At 34.2% G+C, this 12,518-nt stretch overlaps 1 protein-coding gene across 3 annotated transcripts in view; it reads left to right on the top strand.

Moving 5' to 3' along the window:
* CEP128 (centrosomal protein 128) overlaps positions 1-12,518 on the top strand; it is a 357,240-nt gene that overhangs the window by 155,838 nt on the left and 188,884 nt on the right. For all 3 annotated transcript variants that reach the window (XM_064486166.1, XM_064486164.1, XM_031454133.2), the window contains one exon: positions 6,312-6,504. In XM_064486166.1, the coding sequence (XP_064342236.1) occupies positions 6,312-6,504 (193 nt within the window). The remainder of the gene's footprint in view (positions 1-6,311; positions 6,505-12,518) is intronic.

Genomic DNA, 12,518 nt, shown 5'->3' with positions numbered 1-12,518 from the left:
GTTCAGGTCCTAAATGTGTTACTTTTGAATGTTCATTAAGCTTTCTTAATATAGTTAACTGTCATTTGATGTAATCCCCATCATTTTCTATTGACTCCCGATATGAAAAAAGGTATTACTTGCATTTTATCTTTATAAAAAAAAAGCTTGCCTGTTATTTCTCTTAAAATAGATTTAAGAGAAGTAGATATGTATCTTGTATCAATGTGTGGTTCAAAATGGTAAAATACTAACGTAGTAAGCCTGAATGAATGGCACTTTTTAAGAAAAATGAAAGAGGACATACTTTCTGTGTACTTGTATTGATGTTTTCTACTAGCACCTTTAGTATTTACATTTGCTGTCTCTGATGTAAACCAGTGCAATTAGTTGCTGTAATGTTATCTAATAATGACATGGTCCTCATGCAGTTGATCTTCCTATTCATGACAGGTTGAATAATCTGACTTCTTTTACTTTTTTCTCACAAGGATTCTTATGGTCAACTGTGAGCCTCATACCTTTCAGCAGTCCATGTTTGATTTTTTCAGGTTCATTCCTTCAGGTTAATCCCTTCTAGATTTCATCTTGCATGTGTGTGTTTCTTCTGTATATCAAGGTCATTTCATTTTATTCTCAGTTGAAAGGTGGTAACGGTCTCCATCAGGCTAATAAATCGATTTAATATTCTAATACCTAGTTATTTGTGATAGTATTAAGTAATACCTGACCTCAGACTAATCCTGGGGGCAACTGACATCTGAAAGCTGCTGTTTAGAACCGTGCCTGCGTGGCACAGAGATACAGGGCTGGCATGTGTACATACTTTTCAGCCCTTCTTCTTTGTAGTTGTACTTTTTATAATTTGAATTGATAGGAATCAGATCCTAAACGTGTTACTCTTGAATGTTCTTTAAGCTTTCTTAATATAGTAATACTAATAAGAATTTTGGATTTTTTTATTTTCAGAATACCATTCTCTTTTTCTGTTTCATTACTTAAACATAAGGTGCTGTCTCTTTACAAAAAAAAAAAAAAAAAAAAAAAAAGAAAAGATAAAAAGAGACAAAGAAGGTCATTATAAAGGGATCAATACAAGAAGAGAGAATAATTGTAAATGTTTGTTGGCTTAGCATTGGAGCACCTAAATATTTAAAGCAAAAACTAACATAGCTAAAAGGAGAAATAAACAGTAGTGAATATAGCAGTATGGAGAATATAATTTGAATGTTATGCTCATCTTGAGTAGCCATGAAGGCATAATCACCATAAACAGTTTGGTGTTCATGTTTTCAGTCCTATTTTGGTTTGATGGGCTGAGCTGCAGTTATTTTTTACAAAAATGTATATTTTTAAAATTGCTAAGAATACCTGTGCCTTCCTCTTGACAGTCTCTGGCATTGAGGGTACCTCGCTTGCTGCAGGATTTTCTTCGTCTGGGATTCTAGCACCGAGACGCTTGTATTTTCCTCCTGCCTCTCCAGCTACGTCTCAGTTTTATTTTAAAATTTCTCTCCTGTTCATCTCTTCTAAACCCTCTTGTTATCTCTTAGACATTCTTCATGGGCTATTTTGTCTATTCTATGCCTTTGACTTCCTTTATGCTCTTTATTCTTTAGTTTTTTTAATCTCTCATTCATCTCTTGAGCTTTAGATCTATATATCCATTAGTCATCCATACTTCTGTGTCTTTTGGTCTTAACAGCTCCAGTATATTTTATCCTAATGTAAACTTCTTAACACTTAGTCTTTGCTTCTTCTAGGTTTCCTTTTTCTGTTTTCTTAAGTTAAAAATTGGCCATGATTACTGATTCCTTACTTTCTCTTACTCCTCACATTTAAGTCTCAAATATGTACACTTTGGTCCAACCCTTGCCATTTTTACTTGATTGGAATATTGTATCAGTCTCTTGATTTCCAGCCTCCAGTGTGTGCTCCACTCTGTACAGAAAGTATACTTTCTAAAGAATGGTCCAGTTCACCTCCTTGTCTCTCATACTGTGGCTAGATGGCGATGGTGGTATATCACCCTGACCTTGTTTTTTCCCTAAGTGCATTAGTAGAAAGTGATAGTAGAAAATGCTCCTTTTATATGGCAGAATTGACCATGTTTTCTGCTTTTCCTTTGCTGTGGATGTTTTTTTCTCTTTTTTATTTGCATAAGCATTTCAAAGTAGATATTGGGAAATGAAGCAGGCTTAATTACATTTATGCAATCCTAATTGGAAGTCCATAGTTTAGTTTAAGTTGGGAACTTCTCTTATTTATTTAGTGACATTCAAACAAGACAGAGGCCTGTGAATTGTATAGCAAGTACTAAAGCCAGGTCTCATCTCTGTGGGGAGGTTTAATTTTAGCTTTATTTATCTATCTTCTCTTATTTCCTCCTTTCGTTTTTTTTTTATAGTTGTGAAATAACAGCCAAATTGAGATATAGTACACATACCATACAACTCGCATATTTAGAGTGTATTATTCAGTAGTTTTTATTATCTTCACAGAGATATGCAGCCATCAGTACAAATAAATTTTAGAACATCTTCATTACTCCAAAAAGAAAATCTGGACCATTTGGCCGTCATATCCTTATCTGCTTATCCCACCTTCCCCATAGTCCTAGTCAACAAGTAATCTGCTTTTATCTCTATAGATACATCTATTCTGGACATTTCATATGAATTGAATCATGTAATATGTTGTCCTTTATGACTGGCTTCCTTCATTTAGCAGAATGTTACCAAGGCTCATCTATGTTATAGCATGTATCATTACTTCTTCTTGCTAAATGACTGTCTGTTGTGTAGATATACTGCAGCTCATTCATTCATTTACCAGTTGATGTTCATTTGAATTATTTTCATTTCTTGGCTATTGTGAATAATGCTGCTATGAACATTTGAGTACAGGTTTTTGGGTTAACGTGTTTTCATTTCTCTTAGGTGCATATCTAGGAAAGAATTGCTGGGTTAAATAATAACTATGTTTAAGCTTTGGAAGAAAGTGCAGATTGTTTTCCAAAGTGGCTGCACTGATGTGCATTCCTATTGTTAGTATTAGAATTTTAATTTCTCTACATACAAACTAACAGTTGTTGTCATCTCTGTCTTTTTGATTTTAGCTGTTCTGCTGGGTGTGAAATGGAATCTTACTGTGGTTTTGATTTGCATTTTCCTAGTGGCTAATGCTGTTAAGCATCTTTTCATGGGGTTATTGGCCATTTGTATATCTTCTCTGGATAAATGTCTATTTTGATCTTTTGCTTAATTCATTATCTTTTTATTTATTGTTTGAGTTCTTTACATGTCCTAGATACAAGTCCTTTCTCAGATATATGATCTATAAATATTCTCACCTTGTGGATGGTGACCATAGAAGCATAATGTTTTAAATTTTGATTAAGTCCAATTTATCAACTTTTTTTCTTTGGTCGCTTATGCTTTTAGTGTCATGTCTAAGAAATGATAGCCAAACCAACATTACAAAGACTTCTGCTGTTTTTCTTCTAGGAGTCTTATATTTTTGGATCTCACATTTAGCTCTTTGGTTCATTTTGAGTTAATTTTTTTTATATGATATGAAGTATAGGTCCAACTTGATTCTTTTACGTCTGACTATTCAGTTGTCCCAACACTACTGGTTAAAAAGACTGTTCTTTTCTCATCAAATTGTTTTGGCACCCTTGTTGAAAGTCTATTGACAATATATGTATAGGTTTATTTCTGGACTCTTAATTCCGTTTCATCGATCTGTATGTCTGTCCTTGTGCCAGTAACACACTGTTATGATTACTATAGCTTTGTAGTAAAGTTTGAAATGGGTAAGAGTTAGTCCTCTAACTTTGTTCTTATTTTTTAACGTCTTTTTTTGGGCTATTCCGGGTAGAGTGGCCACCTTATTAGTGGGAAGTTGGTAGAGGAGGGAATTCCCAATATTGCTGTTGCAGCTACCAGGAATTTAGCTCACACAAATCAGAGCTATGAAGATGGAAAATCTTAGTGATCTCCCCTTCCTGTAAAATACCTACTATTAAGATCTATTTCTACCCATACTTCTGACTCCAAATATGTAAATTTTCCACATCAAGTAATTTTTCAATTTTTTTGCAGTCACCAACTGGGTGCCCTACAATTTAATTTAGCTCTGACACTAACTACCCAGAGTTTAAGAGTTCAGTCCCACAAGACTGCCCCTCACTTCAGATGCCAGTCGCAAGTATTGGGTTCCCAGTTTGCCTCCATTTCTATCTGACCTGACTACAAATTGGGGCTCCCATACCAACCCCCCTCCCCTAGTTCAGTTATTTGCTATAATGGCTCACAGACCTCAGGGAAATACTTGACTTACCATTTCTACTATATTATAAAGGGTACAAATGAACAGCCAGATGAAGAGGTACATAGGGCAAGGTCTCAAAGGGTCCTGAGTGCAGGGGCTTCTGTCCCTGTGGAATTTTGGATGCATCACGCTCCTGGCATGTAGATGTATTCACCAACTTGGAAGCTCATCAAATCTCATTGTTCCAGGGTTTTTATAGAGCTTAATCTCTGGTCCTCTCCTGGTGTCCCCCATCCCCCTTCTTAGAGGTTGGCAGGTACAACAGGAAGTTCCAACTCTCTAATCACCAGCCCCATTCTGAGGCTTCCTGGAGGCCCTACCCTATACCACCTCATTTATATAAGCTCTGGTGTGATCCAAAGGGTTTGTTAGGAATCACAAAGGACACTTCTATCACTGTGGAAATTCCAAGGGCTTTAGGAGCTCTCTGCCGGGAACCAGAGACAAAGACCAGATATCTTTATTATTATGTCACAATATCATATACCTTGACTGTAAACTTGGGGAAGGTGGAACCCTGTCTTGGCAATACCCTTCTGGAAGGTAGGGTGGGAGTCAGTGAGGCTCAAGTGCCATAGATCTCTGCTGTTCTTAATGAGGCTTAATATTTCTTGAATAAGTATTTCTTCATTTGATATATTACCTAGGACAATTTCTAGAGATTGATTTTTTTTTTAATTGTAATTTTCAGCAGTTATAAGTATTTCACTGAAGAGCAGTTCCACCCAGTGCCTCATGCCATCATCCTGGAAGTGGAACTTCTATAAAGTCCCTCTTTTGATGAGAGTTTATGTTAATAAATGTGATCCCAGTTTTGCCTTTACAAGCATAATTTTTATTTTCCTTTACCCAGCATATTCACCCAACATATTATACATTGGCCGGTTTACAATATTATTGTATAATTTGTGCGTAATTTGACTAATGACAGTATTTGTTCTATGTCACAGAGGTACCATCTGTTAGACCTTCTGACCAGAGGAACTATGCCTCTTTCATTTCTGGGGATGTTTGAAAGCTGATGTACATGGAGAGCCTACAGTCTAGGGGCCATATCCCAACCCTGCTTCCACATGGTCTAAATATTTCTATCACAGTGACTTTTAATATACTGTTGCATGTCCTAAGAACTTCCTAGACTTCTTGAGGCCTAGAACTTTCTTGCTTATGGATGAGTGCTTTTCAGAGAAATTGTCCCTTAGCTTAACCTAATTTTCCCTTCTGGTTCACCACTTCCCCTGTTTTGCTTCTTACTGAAGTGAAGACTGTTTATTTAGATGATTCAAAATCAACTAGAAATTGGAGGGTAGTCTCAGTTGAGAAGATCCTGAGACCTGACTGAAATCCTGTCCTATTGAAGGTGGAAGAAAGATTTTTTTTCTCATCCCTGTTTTAAATACCCAGATATTAGAGTTGGTGAGATTAGAGTCCATGGAGAAGAAAGTTGCTTCGAATAAATTTCCTAGGCTTTTAAATGTAGACAAATGCTGATTTTATCTCCCTCATATGGTAGAGACTCTCTCTACTTGATTAGCTGGACAATTAGGGATGTGCAGTTTTAGAAACCAAAACTAGGAATTTTATCCTTTTTTTTAATCTCTGAAATAAAACTCCCTTTTATAATGAGTTTCTAGGTCTATTATGGAGTGTTTTTGATTTGCAAATGTTTGTAATAGACTGCCTTATATATCAAATTAGGGGGCTAATTGTATTACAACTGGAAGTTTAGTGGACCAAACTTTTCTGTAGTATTGCCTTTCCAAAGATGATAGAGTATATCAGTTGTTGTGTAAAAATCTGAAAAAATCATTTCTATACCAGCTTTTAGCTGACATAAACCATTATGCAAATTAAAACATTATGAGTATTTTAAAATTTTGGTTAAGGTTGTTAGTTATTGTCGACATTTGTTCAGATTTTCCATGACTTTCTCATGCTTTGAAATGCTACTGTTTTCTAGATTTTTTAAAAATTAGATTTAAATGTCATGTTTTTAGACTAAACTTCAGTGGCTCTGTGAGGAGTTGAAAGACAGAGAAAACAGCGAGAAAAGTCTACGGCACCAGCTGATGCTGTGCAGACAGCAGCTCAGGAATGTGACCGAAAACAAGGAGTCCGAGCTCCAGTGTCTCTTCGAACAGATCGAAAGACAGGAGCAGCTTCTGGAGGAAATACATCAGGAGAAGAGAGGTGTGTTAGCTGCTCTTACCCTTTTTTTTCATTTTCTTTTTTTTATATTCGTGGGATCCTAGGATTAGAAAAACAAATCTATTTCTCTCGCCTCCAGTTCGAACCACAGAATTTCCACATCCCCGTCCTTTCCTTGTCTCTTGTCTCCTTATCTTCATTTCCGGCTCTAGAGGAGAAAGCTGTTTCTTCCTGAGAACTACTTCTTCAGCTACTGTGTTCCTCCTGTGTACATAGCATTTGTGTCTCTTGGCCATTTTGCAAGTGCTAATTTGGTAAGTTATCTTTGTTCTTCCCTGAGAAAATGCCAAAATTCATATTTTTCTTCAGTAGAATATCCATTAATTCATTCAACAAATGTTTATTGTGTGCCTCTTTTGTCTTAGGCACTATTATAGGTGCTGAGAATATATCAGTCAGTAAAGCAGAAAAAAATCTTACTCTTGTTTAGCTTACATTGTATTGAGTGGGGGTGACAGAAAATAAATGTGGTAAATCAATAATGTAATACATAAGGTTATAAACACAATAGGGAAAACAGTAAGGGAAGGCAAGTTTAGGAGAAGCAAGGGGCAGAGTTTAATATGTTTAATATGTTGGCAATGCTTAAAAGTTAGACAAGAGTCTTGGAGAATTACCTTTCTGTTCGGTTCTACTAGGGATGCATATGGTGGGAGAAGGGAAACAGGTCATGTATGGGAATCCTATGTGTGTTTCATGTTGTGTTGGCCTTCGGTCTTTCTCTTGCTGAACTTTTTAAGTTTAAGAACCAGAAAGAGGCGTCATGTAGTGTCCCACTAAGAAAAACTAAACATTAACATATGATAATTCTTTTTTAAGTAACTTCTTTGTTTTCTGTTTTAGTGATCAGCATTATTCTCTCCACATGTACCACTTAAAATTGTTTATTACTGTACTACACTAATTCTCAATTTTTTTTTGGTATCAAGATCATTTTATATTCTTAAAGGTTTTTAGAACTCAGAGCTTTTATTACTGTACATTAAGTAGATCAGTATCTACCATATTAAAAATTAAAACTGAGTATTTGAAAATACTTACTCCTTTAAAATAATAATTATAAGCCTATTATATACTAACATAAAAATTAATGAAATTTAACTGTTTTTCAGAACAAAAAATTTGAAGTGGCATTGTTGTTTGAACTTTTGTAAAGCTCTTTAATTGCTGTCTTAAAAAATGACAGTTGTATTTTCCTTTTGCTTCTGCATCTACTCTGTTGTTATATTACATGTCATGTAACCCTTGAAAAAACTGCACTTTACATTCATGAGAAATTGAATGTGAAAATACAAATAACATTTTAGTATTATTATTAAGGGGTCTTGGGTGGTCCCCAAATACCCTTTGAGAATTGTTGCTTTAGTGCAATTGAAAGATATAAATGGTGCCAGTAGTAAAAGTCAGAGGATGCACTCCTTTTTTAAAATGACATTACAATAGAATCTATTTGTGGAACTGATAGATAAAATACTATATGATCTCTGTACATGTAATATGTTGTAGTCTATTCACATTAACACTAAATCACAAACCCAGTTTTCTTTTAGTGAATATTATCAGTATTGTCACCCCGTAAATCATTTCTTTGCATAAGGACTGTGTTCTTGTGTATTATAAAATCATAAAACTATCAGTGGGAGGAAGTCCAAAAGAACCAAATATCTGTGCACTTAGATAATTATAAGACTGAGGATCACTTTAAATTTTCTACCACTTCTAAAGCTTTTTCATAAAAGCTTCAGAAGATAAACTGTAATTTGTAATCCGTCAGGATGATTGTTTTTATTTCTACTTTTTGAGTTTAATAAAAATTTATTGCTTGCCTTATCTATAGAGCACTTGAATTCCTTTATTCATCTTAGAATCAGCTTATCAGTAAAAAATAATCTACTGGTGTTTTGACAGGATTATGTTGAATGTATAGATTAACTTGAGGATGGACGTCTTAATGTTGAATCTTTCCAATCCATGAACATGGTGTATCTACCCATCTATTTAGATTGTCTTTAACTTTTCTCATGCACAATTTATAGTTTTCAGCAAACAGGTCTTACACATCTTTTTAAGGTTTATTCCTAAGTTTTAAGAAAATTTTATGATACTGTATAAAATAACATGTTAAAATTTGAATTTCCAACATTCTCTTCTAGTGTATAGAAATATGGTTGATATTTTTGTTGTTAAACTTGTGTAACCTTAAGCTCACTGATGAGTTATACTATTTTTCCTTATACTTAATCTTGTTATCTCCAAATAAAGACAGTTTTGCTTCTTCTTTCTTTCCCTTTTCCTTGTCTTAATCAACTTGTTGGGACCTTCAGTACATATTAAACTAACCTTGTATTCCTGGGATAAACTCTACTTTGTCAAAATATATTTTTCCTTTTACATATGGCTGGATACGTTTTAGTAATAGTCAAGAATTTTTGCATTTGTGTTCATGAGGAATATTAGTCTACAGCTTCTTTTCTTGTAGTGTCTTTATCAGGTTTGGATGTTAGTGTAATGATGACCTCTTAAAATGAGTTGTGTTTTCCCTTTTAATTTTTGGAAGCAATTGTGTCAAGTTTGTATTTCTTTTTAAGTGTAGGATAAAATTCATCAGTGCAGCCTTCTGTGCCTGTCGTTTTCATTTTGGGAAGATTTTTAATTTCAAATTCAAATTCTTCAATAGATATACGGCTGTTAAGAATTTCTACTTCTTCTTGAGTCTGAGCTTTGTTAATATGTGCCTTTCAAGATATTTTTCTGTTTCATTGAAGTTGTCAAATTTATTGGCTTACATTTTTCCATAGTATTCCCTTTTAAATTCTTTTAGTTTCTGTGAGATCTGTACTGATGCCTCTTATTATATTCCTGATATTGATAATTTGTTTTCTCTGTTTTGTTCTTTATACTTCTTTCTGAGGACTTTGTTAACTTTATTAATATTCATGAAAACAATCTTTGAATTTAAATTTTTTTCTATTTGTCTTTTTAATGTTTTATTGACATCTACTCTTATTTCCTTTCTTTTACTTAGTTTGTTTATCATTTGTTCTTATGGATTCTTAAGTTGGAGGCTTTATTTTAATACTTTTCTTTCTTAATATAGTCATTTAAAGTTATAAATTTCCATCTTAGGAATACTTTGAACATATTCCACAAATTTTGCTATGTTGTCTTTCATCACTTAGTTAGAATTAGAAAATATTTCCCTGTGATTCTTTTCTTCAACCTATGTGTATTTTAGAAGTGTACTTCTTAATTTCCCAATTATGTGGAGAGTTTTCTAGATATCTTATTATTGCTTTCTAACTTAGGACCCTTGCGGTCAAAGAGTACACTCTTCATGATTTTAATTCTTTACTGACACTTATTTTTTTGGCCCCAGGCGTGGTCTATCTTAGTGAATTGTCTATATGCACTTAAAATTAGTTATGTTCTGCATTTATTGTGAAATATTCTATAAATGTCACTTACGCTAAGTGATTTCACAATGTTCAATGTTCCTGGTGATTTCTGTATCCCTACTGATTTTGTCTACTTCTATCAATAACTAATAGAGGATTGTTACAGTATTCAATGATTACTTTGAGTTTGTGTGTTTGTGAGTGATTTTTTTCCCCCAAACGTTTTGAAACTGTTGTTAGAGCCCATCTTAGTATTGATTGTGGAAATGCATCTTGTTAGGAGCCTATTGTAATGGTCTCAGTAGACACAAAAGAGGGACTGAAGGAGGACACTGGTAATGACAAGAGATGCAAAAGCTTTTGTGGAGAAATTAGTGAAAGATTGAACAGTATAGGTGAATGAGAGGGAAGACTCACAGGATATTCTGAGGTCTTAGTGGTTTTGCCATTGGGAGAAATTGGAGAGTTAGGAAGTAGGGGCTGATTTGGTGGGAGAGAATGAAGGATCCCATTTTCATCTATTTCTTAAAATCATAAAAAATAGTCTCAGGAAGACACAAACTTTTGTAACAGAGAAATGATGTAATTTCCTGCCTTATAGGATTAATATGTATTAGGTATAAGATGTGTTAGGTGCTATCTGATGATTCAGAAATAATAAAGACTTAATGTAAATAATGAAGACCAAGCAAAGACTGTTATAGTTGCATACTTATAACTATGTTTATTAAGAAGTAGAATGAAATAAATACATTACCTGAAATATTAGCAAATGTTCCTGGTGAAAAGGGAAGTATTGATTACTTCTGTTGAGGCCCAAATGGGGAGGTTTTTTGTACGACATATCTTTTTATTTAAATCTTGGAGAATGCAGCAGGATTTCTATACGAGAGGAGGAGGAAAGTTTCTTTGCAGCAGTCTGCTTAGTGATCTCTTCTTGCATACTTTAGCATTTGCTTACAATGGCATACATAGAAGAGGTAAAGGAATGATGATAAAATTAACTAATGATAAACTTTAGATATTTCTGAAGTATCAAAGTTAACTATTATGGAAACTTATACTTGATTCCCTTCACCATCTTATGAGCTTGTCTGTTAGGTAGAACAAGGTTAACCTATTTATAAGTGAAACATGATGGAGAAACTTCCTATTCATTGGAACTTCTATTCTCTTCACTAATATTTTTAGTTTGATTTAATATCATATTTAGGGACGTGCCAGGTTAACCAAGGCCCACGTACAAGGAGTTTCTATCAGTGAGTGCTGCCAGATTTGTAAATCTGAGTTGTCTTATGTTTCCTGGACTATTTTAAGCCTGTAGGTTGGGACTGGAGTGTTCTAAAAGGAGAGAATATCTATTGAGAAGTTAATGTCATGGACCTCTCAGAAGTTTAGTAATTATTGACTTAAGAATTCTTCATTGTTATGAATGGCAACAAAGACAAGAGTAAAGAGATGTAAAATGCAGCTGGGAGGATTTAGGTACGATATTTTAATTTGTTTAAGTAGTTATTTGTAATAATTTCTTAATAAACCAACTGCTGCCTACCTTCTTAATATTCTGATAACCCACTACTCCTGTAAGTGCCAGTATTCCTCTGTAAGAATACATACTTTGAAACTATGCAGATTACTAAAAACTAAAATTTATGTGCAAGTTGGAAGGATTTCCTTTTTCAAAGGTCTCCACAAGGAGGGGTATCTATATAGTATGATTTAGTTCCATTCTTACTTATGAAATGCAAATTATTATGAACAAATACAGCAGGCAATTTTCATAACATATTTTTCCTTAAACTGAAATTATGAACTCTTAATTAAACAAAGGACCCATCTTTGTTTTCCAGGCGCTTTACGATTGTGACTGTGACTATTTAGTGTACATAATTTTTCTTCCTGGAGTAATTAGAAATTGACGTAGACTCTTAAATTCCTTTCCCTTAAAGATGAAATTTTGTCTTCTTACTCAATTTCTAGTTTTAAGTAGGTGTTACACTCATTTGGCTTTGTTGAATTAGCTGGGATCTTATCAGTTCTTTACTATTCTGATGCTATGTTAGATAAAATGTCTAGAAGGATAGTAATTCTCAGCAGCATGCGCTGTAGTTTCAGGCTTCTCGAATTTGGCCTTTCCTGTCAAATATCACTTATTGGGAATGTACATGTATTGTTGAAATAGGCCATTGTCAAGTCCTCTTTGTTAGGGAGTTGCTTTTTTTGAGTAAAAGGGAAAGAAAGTACTAATAGAATGTGAAAGAAGGGAAATAGGTCTTCTGCTACTTCAGAAAGTAGTATTTTTGCTCAGGTTGTTCATTTGATTATTTTTAATTAGCACTTGTGCCTTAGCCAAGAAGTGGGCAGTGGAGAAAAGGTGCATCATTGCCCCACATTTTTTTTCTTTTTCCAGTTCAGCAGTTTTAAGTCTTATCTTAGCCACGATTGTGGCTGTAACAAGCATTCAGAGGACTGTTCTGGGTCAGAAATATCTTGTTTCTTTCCTCGGTGATTTTTGGGAAGACACAAAATTGAGAAATGTGTTTAGTGGAATGTATCCTCTAGAATGGAGGTGCCATGAGGGTCGTGATTATTTATTTATTT

Source organism: Camelus dromedarius, chromosome 5 (genome assembly GCF_036321535.1).
Source record: "Camelus dromedarius isolate mCamDro1 chromosome 5, mCamDro1.pat, whole genome shotgun sequence".
NCBI classification, from domain to species: Eukaryota; Metazoa; Chordata; class Mammalia; order Artiodactyla; family Camelidae; genus Camelus; species Camelus dromedarius.
Note: the sequence above shows the minus strand (reverse complement) of the source record. Positions and strands in the feature narration are given on the sequence as shown.